Here is an 11,934-nt window from a genome sequence, read left to right on the forward strand (position 1 = left end):
CCAGTACACCTGGCAGAGCAAGAACCATACCTCTTGTCTCTCATGAGAATAATTAATAATAATATTTATGTGCATGCATGCATATGACCATTACCGACTCTCACTGCATGCGTCATACTCCCAAAAGGGTATGGGGTTCTCGCAGGCTCGCACGCACTAGATAGCAACCTTCCATCTGAAAAAGGCATTTTCTCTATTAACCTTTTATCCGAAAATGGCATTTGGAGACTGGACTCTAGATAACACTTTTTTCCATCATAAAAAGCGTTTGTTACATGTATAAGAAAATGTATATTAACATATACTTATATATATAGTGTCCACACACAAAAACTTATCTGGTGCGTACAAAAAGGACATCCATAGTTAAAAACTTGTTACCTTCTTGTTGTTTTTGGGCCAAAATTTATCTTTTTTGTGTGGCCTCCAAATACCCGTATTAATTGTACTTATCATGTATATGTAACAAGGAAAAAAAAATAGTGCACTATAGAAAAATAGCGGCGGCCTTAAAATACGCTATTAGCATGCTATATCGCGCTATAGAGTGCTATTAGCGAGTCTTTATACATCGATTTACTTAGCGAGACAATTCCTGAAACGCTATAGCGTGTTATTAACGACGCTATAGCGCGCTATTTTTTTCAGTGATATGTAATTGGTCAAAAGTTTGGGAAAAATTCAAAATTTTAAAATAACATTTTTCTTGCATGACTTTCAAAATCTGGGATCATTGTAGCCTGGTCTTCAAAACTAGGCGTCCCCTCCGACCGCGCTTTCATTAGAAAAGAAACCTACTTAGCCTTTGGCGCACATGTTGGTGTCATGCATGGGGTAATTAAGTTCATTGGATGCTTTGCACGCGGCATCTTCGTTGATGTTAATTGATATGGTACAACTTGGAGTTGCACATAAATTAGCAGCCATCCTGTAAGTGGAATGTGTGAAAGACCATAACTGGTACATGCAGGTGGGGGCTTTTATTGCTGCCCTGGACATGATGCTTGCCAAATTCGAGTTGGGTATGTCATATCAGACCACTGCTACTAAGTTTCCTTTTTATTCTGGCAATCCTAGGCTGCACCCAAGCGCCCAATCTCGGTCACATAGACTAAGCTAATGATGCTCTCCAGTTTTCTTTTTTTGCTAATAACGTTCTCGGGTTTTCAGGCCAGGCTAGCGTCAGATTATCCTGGGCACAAACAAAATAACGTAGATGCAGGGAAGTGCCTGGTCAGGCGTGTTTGCTCCAGGGAAGCAACCAAACAAGTTCATTCTATTTGTACTCAGCAAAGTTTGCACAACGCCTGACTAGCTTGTTTGATAAACAAAAGGAGTTCTGTAACGTGGTACTCAAAAAACCTTTCTTGTGAAAATATATGTCGGCTATCTATGAATATACGACAAACTACTAATATTTCATTTAAATTAAGTTGGCTTATAAGAAGTAATAATATCTATCAATCTAGACGTATACAATGTTTAAATTGTGCAGATACTTTTTTTTTCGAAAAGGAAATTGTGCAGATACTTGACTTTCAGATTTATCAGATGGAAAACCAATGCATAACATCATCAGCTTAACTCGAATAAAACTTGACATAAAAATATTTCAAGATCTGTGAGTGGGATCTTCTGTAGGTTTGCTTCTGTCGGTTCATGAATTTGCATGTGGCTTTGATTATTAGTTGTGTCCACAAAGGAGGAAAACAGAGAGGTTTCTAGTAGAAGTGGACACTTTCAGCTGAAAACTTAACGCCCCAAACTAAACGAGCCAACCAAACTAGATTAGTCGAATTTTACAAAAAAAATAGTTTGATGTTTGGTTGTTCCTTCGGTTTTTGTCACTCGAAGACAGACTATACAAATATACCTGATGTGATTAATTGCCATCTCTGCACAGAAGTGCACGGACATCCAATTCCAATAGCAAAGCCAAGGCCAAGGCCACAACACACCTAATGTACAAGAAAGGGCAAAAGCCTACCTACGAACCTAGCTATAGTAACCTTGTTGGTTACTGTTGTCGCTTTCAGAATGGGCAAATCAACATTCCACTAATATCTTAAGAAAAAAATCAATTATTATAAGGAGAAAGTGAGCTAGTGCACTGAAGGGAAATCCTATGGAGATACTCGCACTTGAAACAACCAATTGGAGCAAAAACCTATTGGTCAATCCGATCCAAATTAATTGACGCACACTTAGTACAACTTTATACTAAGTGTGTGCCAATTAATATGAATCAGAGGTACTCTCTATTGTTCAAGATATCTGGTTATTATAGTAAAAAAACACAAAATCACTAGGAACATCCAAGTCAATACTTCGGGAAATTTAGCAAGTTAAATGCACGAAACCACCTTTTACGATCTCGTTGGCAAAAAACACCATGGCTATGGTGATCTTTTTTGCATAAACCACCAATCCGCAACTTAGGGCATTTTAATGATTTTTCCTAGGTGAGGTCCATCCATAAGTGCCGAGGTGGCAGCTTGTCTGCATGTTACATTGAGATGGACGTGTGACCCATCACTCAGCTGGGTCATCTTTTCCAGTTCCCTCTCCCCTGTTCTCCTTCAGTTGTACACATCCTCGCCAGTAGCAGCACACACCCTGCGAGCAGCAGATTGACAACCAATCCATTCCTCTCTCGTTGTTCCCCCACTGCGTGCCCTCGGCCTCTTCTTCCTCACCGCCTCATTCATCTTCACCTTTCGTGGCCACGTCGTCGGTATTACCGGGACATCTTTTGATTTTGTCCTTGAACTGCTCGAGGGTAGCGGCCTCACGCACGAACTTCTTGACTTCCCGCCAAAAAATGGCACTCTAGCAGAGTCGACATATCTATCAGATTTGCCATAACTTATGAAGCGCCCTGCATATTTGGCCTTCAGGTTCCCTATTTGTCATCCCAGGGCCAACTTTTGAAGCGCTCTCCAAATAAAAGTTGCGTGTGGCGCAAAGGAAACTTAACGTGATCCACCGCCTCATATGGGATGACATGGATATTTGGGGGAAAAATATGTCCAACTGACAAATCGACCTGGAGTCTGAGTTTCCACATCACCTCAGCAACCTCAGTATACCGCATATGGAGACTCTGCTAGAGTTGGTCTGATTGGGTGATAGATCCGATGCGGCATAAGTTATTGTGATATCCTATGAGCTGGGTACCCGGTATGGCCGGCGCTGGCTAGGTCCTACTGTCAGTTGGAGTCCCAGTTATCTTGCCATGCTTGCAAGATTTAGGCAGTTATTACTACACCAAACCGTGTGTTTCTTGCACTTAATGTGTGGGTTCTAGTGCAATGTATGTCCAACTATACTTGGTGACCATGCGTCGCCGTGAAATTGATGACGATCGTGGTGTACACGGATCGGGGGACGATGGGGCAAATAAATCTGCGGCTATGTGAATCTTCCTACGTCTGGACAAATGCAATGCATGCATCGCCGTGAAAGGGATCGCGCGAGTGGCACCTGACACCAACTAAAGGCACGGCCAGTGCTCCATGCATGAGAGAGAGGGGAGGAAAAAGAGATAGAGGTGGTGCTTCTACGTGCTTCTAGTAGTCTTCTACCGCCAATGCTTCAGGCCGGCATGTAAACAAAGCAGGTGAAAATGCCAAGGATTCAAGGAGATGACAATCTAGTTTGGACCAGGGTTGTGGTTGGAAAGGTGATGGGTGCAGCTACCGGCCGCCTCACTGGCCCGTGCCTTCGCGGAGGCAATGGGCAATGGGTGGGTGTGGTGCCCGCGTAGGCCATGCCATATCAGCGCGCGTGCAGCGCGAGGACGACCGGGAAGCAACGCCGGCCACAACGTTGCGGGTCCCGTCATCACTGTGCCGTGTGGAGCAGCCGGGAACCAACGAACGAACGCGGTAGCTGTCGCGTTGAAGGAGCAAAAATAAATCGCAAGTCTCCCACGCCCAAGCACGTGGGCGGGCAATCCACTATTTTATGCATGAGACTCTCTATAAGTATGGATCGCCGACGACCCGGAAGGCCATCAAGCAGCAGCAACAGGATCGGAGCTCCTCGCTCGCTGCGCTTCCAGGTTAGCTATAGTAGCCAATCGACCGAGTACGTCTCTCGACTCTTGTACTGCTACCAAGGTAGCTAGTTAAGAGTAGTAGCTACTGAGCATGGGTGGCCACGGGGACACCCCAAGCCGGCTGGAGAGCATCCTGACGGACACGTCGGCGCCGCTGGCGGAGCGCGCGTGGGCGGCAGGGGCGGTCGAGCTCCGGCTGCTGGCAAGGCTGGCGGCGCCCGCGGTGGTGGTGTACATGATCAACTACGTCATGTCCATGTCCACGCAGATCTTCTCCGGCCACCTGGGGAACCTGGAGCTCGCCGCCGCCTCGCTCGGCAACACCGGCGTCCAGACCTTCGCCTACGGCCTCATGGTACGTGACCACTCTCCCCTAAATCATTCGCGTGTGTATCGGCCCTGGTGACCTTCCCCACGTTTGTGCTTCTCTGCCTGCTTGGTATATATACTTGGGTTCCAGCACACGCTCCATGTCTCCATCATTTGGCATAACCCACAGCTTACACGAAGCGTGAACAGTGTCCCTTAGATTATGACGTGTGCAATGATGGATTAGTGGGCGTCTGGAGTGTCGTCCCTCGTCCGGCTTCACGTAATGTTTCGATTTTCTTTATTGCCAAGAGTCAAGCTCGTGTGTCATGGGTTAAATTTGTTTATGGATATGAGAGGTTGATGGATTGCAAAACGACAAACAGACGTCGACATTGTTTTGATCTACTCATAGCGCCAAATCATGAGTCTTCAACCAAAGAACATCCGTCAACCGTCGACGTCACCATCCACCTCCTCACACATATCTAGCCACCCAAAGAGAAAAACGCGACCACACCACTTTTTGGCGCTACCACGCCATCGTTGTGGCGGCATCGAATGAGAGGAACCTCAAAGCTGCACAACTCACGACGCCAAGTCGCCAACCCGCACTAATAGAAAGGTGGCACAATGTTTAACTACAGTAATTGCCGGCATTAATCGTCTACAGTACATTATCTGCAGTGCCTGCACCCGCCTTATTTTTTCTACACAAAGAAGTATTGTGCTTCTCTGCCTTTCCTTTTGTATGTCAGAGGGGCCGACTCCTTCGCAAGTTTATGTACAAACCGTTCGTAGGTCTAGCATTTTTGGAAATTTACATACAACAACTAATAGCATGATGAGCAGAGCACTCCAGTACCTCCTTAACAAAGAAAGATTCTAGTGATATAGAAAGTTAAGATAAGATCGATCCTAGCGCTTAATCATTGTTTCTGATGCAATGTATGTCCAGCCATAATTGCTATAGAAACATAATTTTGCTACGGAAACTTTGTTTCTAGCTGAATGCAACATCATGCTTGCTAAAATGATGGTCATGCTCCCATGTGTATGGGCATCATGGCCGCACATGGTGTCCATACCTACTACACCCCCCCGGATCGGGTGATGAAGGAGCCACCGGACTAGCTAGGTCTGGACCGGACCGCCCATCGCCTTGAAATGGGTCGCGCCGGTGGCAGCCCAGCCACCACCAGCTACTATTGTCAGCCGGTGGCCAGCGACAGCGGGCGCGTGTACCTCGTGGGCTTGCGTGGACGGCGACTTGGAAGGCAGGCCGTGGTCTGGCCAGACAGCCAGAGCGTGGTAAGTACCACCGTCGGCAGTGCCGTCAGCGGGAATACAGGCCTGTTATTGACGGTACAGTCGCAAGAGGTAGCTGTGGGAGTGAGTGAGCAAGAAACCAATCTGGAAAGAGCCAAGCCAATCCACTATTTAGCCGGCCGGAGCGTCAACGCCAAGAGGGAACACAACACACACACATATACGAGCTATAGCTATAGGCCATAGCTCCGTAGTTTTTCTCCTGTCCTAGCTAGCTACCAAACCTCACGAGCATCATGGCTGGCGGGGAGGAGCATGAGCATTTGCATGACGCGCCGGGTCGGCTGGAGAGCATCCTGACGGACACATCGGCGCCGCTGGCGGAGCGCGCGTGGGCGGCGTCGACAGTCGAGCTCCGGCTCCTGGCGCGGCTGGCGGCGCCGGCAGTGGTTGTGTACATGATCAACTTCGTCATGTCCATGTCCACGCAGATCCTGTGCGGTCACCTCGGTACCCTGGAGCTGGCCGCCGCTTCGCTCGGCAACACCGGCGTCCAGACCTTCGCCTACGGCCTCATGGTACGCACGGAGTCTATCCTCTCATCTCTATACGTAGCCGCTATGCTTCGATGGGGTAGATCGAAATGTTTGATGCGTTTGTGTTTCTCTGGCCGGCCTACTTGGAGCCCATGATCTTCGGGTAGATCGAAATGTTGGGTAGATTTTTGAGAGTTGACAGAGCAGATGCTCTCCGACGGGTATGGATCTTGCAGGAAGTCCCCTTGTGGCTTGGCAAGATGATGGCCACAAACCCACCAACGTACAGCTTAGAACAAGTACTCTTCCTGTTACAGTAAGTAGTGGATTAGATTGTGGCAACCCTGGAGTGGATTAGCCTATGATGTCGTGTGCTTATTAGTAGAGGTGGATTGGATTAGTGGGAGTACTACTACTAGTACTAGAGGCATGGAGTGGCCTTGGCGAGAGGTCTATGCATGGCATGGCATGGCAAATGGCAGGCCCATTTGGCACAAGCCAGTCATTCATGGCGACTTGGAACTGCCTCTTCACTTTCTTGCTGGGCCGTCCACGTGGCAGGGGTGAACATGGTCGAGAGCGACGTGTCCGCGTGCCACCAGCTTCGAGCTCGATCCATTCACCCATCTAGGAGATCTGTTGCCCTACCCGGCCCCTAGAAGGTTGCTGGAAAGAGGCATGGAGAGAGGTAATATTGTCGGGATGTGCACAGTGACCACGTTAAATAAATGCAGTGTTTCTGGGTCCTACTACTGCCTAACAGTCGCTTGATAGCAGGCTTATCTTCAGCTTAATTTAATCAGAGTCCTATCAGTTATGGACTCTTGTCTCTCTCCACGCAGAAAATAAAATAAAATAAAAGCTTTGGACTGTTGTACTGGCATTTATATATACTCCTCTCTCGATCAATGAATAGTATCCACGGCTACATGATGGCCACAACCACAACCCACCCGCTGCTTAGACGGAGCGTGACACTCATATTTCCTACGTAACACTAGTATAGATTAGACTACATTGTGCGCGACAGGTCTACTCCCTCCGTTCCTAAATGTAAGTCTTTATAGAGATTTCACCATAGACCACATACGGATGTATATAGATGCATTTTAGAGTATGATTCATTCATTTTGTTCCGTATGTAGTCCATAATGAAATCTCTCCAAAGACTTATATTTAGGAACGGAGGAAGTATTTGGCATTCACAAGTAGGGCCAGTCATACATGCATGGCGTGTTTTCCATGCATGGTCGAAAGCGACATGCCACCTCCCACTCTCTCTTCTTTCATCTACATCCACACACATGATCCCCTCAGTCTCTTTGTCTCTCTCTCACTCTATTTCTTGGCTTCTTTCCTTGTCAATCACACGCCACATGGTGCTTAATTTGTACACTTTCATTTATTTTATTTTTGACGCGTCAACGGCGGGCTTACGCCTGCCTGAACCTTTATTGCTAACCGTCGGGGTGTTACAGATCTCAGGGAGAACAGAGAGTACATGGGGGTTAAGGAGGGAATAAAATTACATGTAGCGGGGGGCTAAATTCTCCCGGCAAGGTGGAACAACATGGAGCCCCAGTCCCTGAGTTGAATTTGTTTTTGAATATTATTACAGTGGTGGGACCAAAGTTTAAGATCTTCCGCAGCGGAGCTTGCCACATCATGAATACACTTCCATTTAGATCTAGAAGATCTAGATCCTCCCCTCTCTCTTCCTTTCCCTTTTTGGGCGTCTTCAAGTACTTGGACCGTTCCCATTATGGACTATATGTGGTCCTCTAAAAGATAACGCTGTGACCACCTCAATAAGTGCAGTGTGTCTGCTTAAGTCAAGGCAGCACGTGCTCCATGTTTACCCACCATCACACGGCTTACAGATTTTTCAGTGCTACGTAAAATATTATGGTAATCTTCACCACACAAAAAGAAGAAGAAAAGGTACAAATCTCTAAGCAGAGCACACTGTGGGGTGATCATATTTTATTACTGCTTAAAAATTGTATTGCCAATGTGTAAGCAATGCATGCTTGCCATCCTTGACAAATGACGTGACCTGTCCCATCAGTCTTGGACTATTGTCGACGGGTCGATATATTCTCCTGAGCAGTGCTAGACAGACGACGGCTGTGTGCACGATAGCCAAAAGCATCCATTAGATCGCATTATGCTACAAATCAACACCGTTCAAAGAACGAATCATCCAAAGATCGTCTCTTAACTGTCGTGTGCAGAGTAGTTCCGTATTCTCCTCTCTCTATCAACCAATCAATCAATTGATAGCGTCCGACAAGAGCCAAGCTCGTTTGTTTATGGGTGAGAGGTACTAGTAATTTGTTTATGGGTGAGAGGTTGATGGATTGGCAAGGCTCGGCGGCACCTATACGTCGCCCTACTTAAAAAAAAAGGTCCCATGTCATTTGGAATGTTTGTCTTCTAATCTTAACTCTAAATGTTGTTTGGACCCCACTTAGTCGTACAAATCATGGTGGTGTAGCTGGACGCTGCACATAAATGGAAAATCTGGACACGTCAACCAGATGCACCTACTCAGTAATGATGTATTATAATTTTAGAGTCTTTGGATTCTCAATGTGCTTCTTGAGATTGATAAATTGCCTTCGCTGTTGTTTTTGGTTGATCAACAGTTTATCTTCATTGTTTAATTTCCAAAAATACTAGTCGCTACCAGTTTTACCTTTCCTTATTGTGTTTCCATGGACTCCTACTTTTCACCCAGATCGAAGCTATATGTTAGCTCGAATGCAATCTGTGACAGTCCTAACAATTAAGACATTACGTTTTTGTTTTTGCAGCTGGGCATGGGCAGTGCAGTGGAGACCCTCTGCGGGCAGGCCTACGGTGCACACAAGTACGACATGCTCGGAATCTACCTACAGCGCTCCGTCATTCTGCTGGGTTTAACTGGCATACCACTTGCTGTGATGTATGCTTTCTCGGAGCCACTCCTCTTGTTGATGGGACAGTCACCGGAGATAGCTCGTGCCGCGTCGATCTTCGTTTACGGCCTGATTCCCCAGATCTTCGCGTACGCCGTCAACTTCCCCATTCAGAAGTTCCTGCAGGCGCAAAGCATCGTCCTGCCGAGTGCTTACATCTCGACGGCAACACTCGTTCTACATGTGATGCTGAGCTGGGTGCTCATGTACAAGGTCGGCCTTGGGCTGCTTGGTGCCTCGCTGGTGCTGAGTGTGAGCTGGTGGATTATCGTCGGAGCGCAATTTGTGTACATTGTCGTGAGCCCGACGTGCCGGCACACGTGGACGGGATTCAGTTGGCAGGCCTTCTCCGGTTTGCCGAGTTTCTTCAAACTCTCCGCCGCGTCTGCCGTGATGCTGTGCCTTGAGACATGGTACTTTCAGGTGCTTGTGATCATTGCTGGACTGCTCCCCAACCCTGAGATTGCCCTGGATTCCCTCTCTGTGTGGTGAGTATCATTGGACTTTGAATCTTGCTGTCATTCCTAGTAATAAGTCTGCAGAGTTGGTGCTAATTAACTTGTGATGCATGTGTGGGTGCTAATTAACTTGTGATGAATGTGTGCAGCATGACGATTTATGGTTGGGTGTTCATGATCTCCGTTGGGTTCAATGCCGCTGCAAGGTTCGCAAGTCTATACTCAAAGACCTTGATAAACATTAGCATTTCTTGCTGACAACTAGCTAAGTACTCTAACTAACTAATTTATATGTTTTCACTTTAGTGTAAGAGTGAGCAATGAGCTTGGCGCCGGCAACCCCAAGTCTGCATTTTTCTCTGTGTGGGTCGTGACCGGGCTCTCTGCAACAATCTCTACCATCCTTGCTGTCGTGATCCTCTGCCTCCGCAACCACATCAGCTACTTGTTCACAGATGGTAAAGCAGTTTCGGACGCGGTGGCAGATCTCTGCCCGTTGCTCGCCATCACGCTCGTTCTCGGTGGCATCCAACCTGTACTGACAGGTAACTTTTAGAAACTTTCTGCATGACGAAATGTGCTATCTTCATTAATCTTGTCTGGTCCATTAGTACAACTTTCTATAGTGTTCATGGCAGGTGCAATTTTCAAACAGCAGGAGCTGGTTGTATCACTGGCCCGTCTATGTTTTGTTTAACGTCACAATTCCTATGCAATTTCAGTTTTTTAATTCAATCTATATTTTGTGGTCATAGTTACTAAATTCTAATGTACCTTACCGGCCGTGCGCAAACAATTATGCCTATCCTGTTATTTTAGGGATATAGTAGGTTTCCGTACCGTGATTTGATTAGTTTTTGTAGTCAAGTACAAGGAAAGAATAGGCTACTACAAGATGTAGGCCCTTAGGGAAGAAAAGTGAACGTACAAATGAAGGAAACAAGTCTACCATGTTTTGTGATGCATATTTTCTCACTTGAGATACCACGTAGTCATGGTGATTTAAATGTACTAACATGCATGGAAACATCAGGTGTTGCCGTTGGATGTGGATGGCAACAATTTGTTGCTTACGTGAACGTCGGCTCTTACTACATTGTAGGCGTTCCACTTGGTGTTGTTCTCGGTTTTTTCTTCAATCTTGGCGCAAAGGTGATGGATCTGTCTGTGAAATTTTCATATATATTCCGCGATGACAAAGTCTCTAGTCCTGTGTTCTAACTTGTTTAAATGGAATCACATGCCTACTTGCAGGGTATTTGGGGTGGCTTGATTGGGGGAACAGCCTTGCAGACGGCCATTCTGCTGTGGGTCACAATCAGAACTGACTGGACCAAAGAGGTATTCCTTATTACTACAAGAGCGAAAAGTTGAATTTATATTTCTGTTCTTTTAAACGAAATTTGAAATGATGAATATCAAACTAACTCCCTGATGTCCGAGGATACAGTCTACCTTTCTTGTCGCCATATATGTTGTCATAAGTGTCACATACAGACTGTTGCTTGCTCATTGTCGTTCCTTCCATCACATGATTTAGAACCTTCTTGAGAGTATATGCTTGATGCAAAATGATCAAATATATGCGTTGAAAAAGATGCACTACTTAACTGTATTGTGTTTTTTCTACATTCTTCAGGTAGAGGAGGCACAGAAAAGGTTGAACAAGTGGGACGAGAAGAAAGAGCCTCTCCTTGCAGGGTTCAAGGACAATAACAAATAAGTGGACCAGTCTAGATTTGTGTTTCCAGTTATCCGATTCAGAAGTGTGCTGGCTATGAGACTCGCCGCCGGCGTGGGCGGGAGGGGCTGAATTCAGGTCTCTTTATTTTCGCATAGATATCTATGAGTTTATGCCTCAATTTTTTGGATGACACGCCAGTGATGGGCTTGTTAGTACATACGGTAGTCTTGGTTAGCATGTGACATCTTTCTTTCGTCGAATTGTCTTTAAGTTATTGGTTTTCCCGTCTTTCTTGGAAGGCCATTATTTGGCGACTTTGTAATACACTTGTAATTAGCTTGGCATGATGCTGAATCAGGTAAAGAAAAGGGTGTCAAGTTTTGGATAGGAGACCGGAATAAGTGTTGTGGTTTTAGTTCAAATTTGAACTAAAATAATGGCATTTATTTTGGATAAGAGGGACTGGTAAATAGTTACCCTGCATTGCGACGTGTTATAAATATTATAGTATTTAGCCCGTGATTTACCTGCGCATATTATTGTGACTGTGTGAAAAAGTAGAATTTTATTGGATAAACACTCATTTGGTAACTTTATTGACTTATCAAATAAAACACAATTTTATTTGATAAGTCAATAATTGGTGTGACAATTGAGG

The 11,934-nt window shown here is 45.8% G+C and overlaps 1 protein-coding gene across 2 annotated transcripts; it reads left to right on the top strand.

Moving 5' to 3' along the window:
* Window positions 1-4,031: 4,031 nt before the first annotated feature.
* LOC123080795 (protein DETOXIFICATION 40) lies at window positions 4,032-11,644 on the top strand. 2 transcript variants are annotated; one of them, XM_044503747.1, is made up of 7 exons: window positions 4,032-4,415; window positions 8,991-9,622; window positions 9,742-9,798; window positions 9,899-10,137; window positions 10,626-10,744; window positions 10,847-10,933; window positions 11,232-11,644. In XM_044503747.1, exons 1-7 carry the CDS (start codon window positions 4,152-4,154, stop codon window positions 11,313-11,315), a joined length of 1,482 nt encoding a protein of 493 aa, XP_044359682.1. In that variant the 5' UTR covers window positions 4,032-4,151; the 3' UTR covers window positions 11,316-11,644. The 2 variants fall into 2 exon arrangements, with proteins under 2 accessions (XP_044359682.1, XP_044359681.1); XM_044503746.1 differs by lacking the exon at window positions 4,032-4,415 and adding an exon at window positions 5,528-6,216.
* The last annotated feature ends 290 nt before the right edge of the window (window positions 11,645-11,934 follow it).

The sequence above is a fragment of the Triticum aestivum genome, chromosome 3D (genome assembly GCF_018294505.1).
Source record: "Triticum aestivum cultivar Chinese Spring chromosome 3D, IWGSC CS RefSeq v2.1, whole genome shotgun sequence".
In the NCBI taxonomy this organism is placed as follows: domain Eukaryota; kingdom Viridiplantae; phylum Streptophyta; class Magnoliopsida; order Poales; family Poaceae; genus Triticum; species Triticum aestivum.

Coding starts and splice junctions, on each gene's coding strand:
- LOC123080795 (XM_044503746.1), top strand. CDS start 5,935: ATGGCTGGCGGGGAGGAGCATGAGCATTTGCATGACGCGCCGGGTCGG. Junction 10,138..10,625: donor CATCCAACCTGTACTGACAG/GTAACTTTTAGA, acceptor TGGAAACATCAG/GTGTTGCCGTTGGATGTGGA. Junction 10,745..10,846: donor TCTTCAATCTTGGCGCAAAG/GTGATGGATCTG, acceptor GCCTACTTGCAG/GGTATTTGGGGTGGCTTGAT.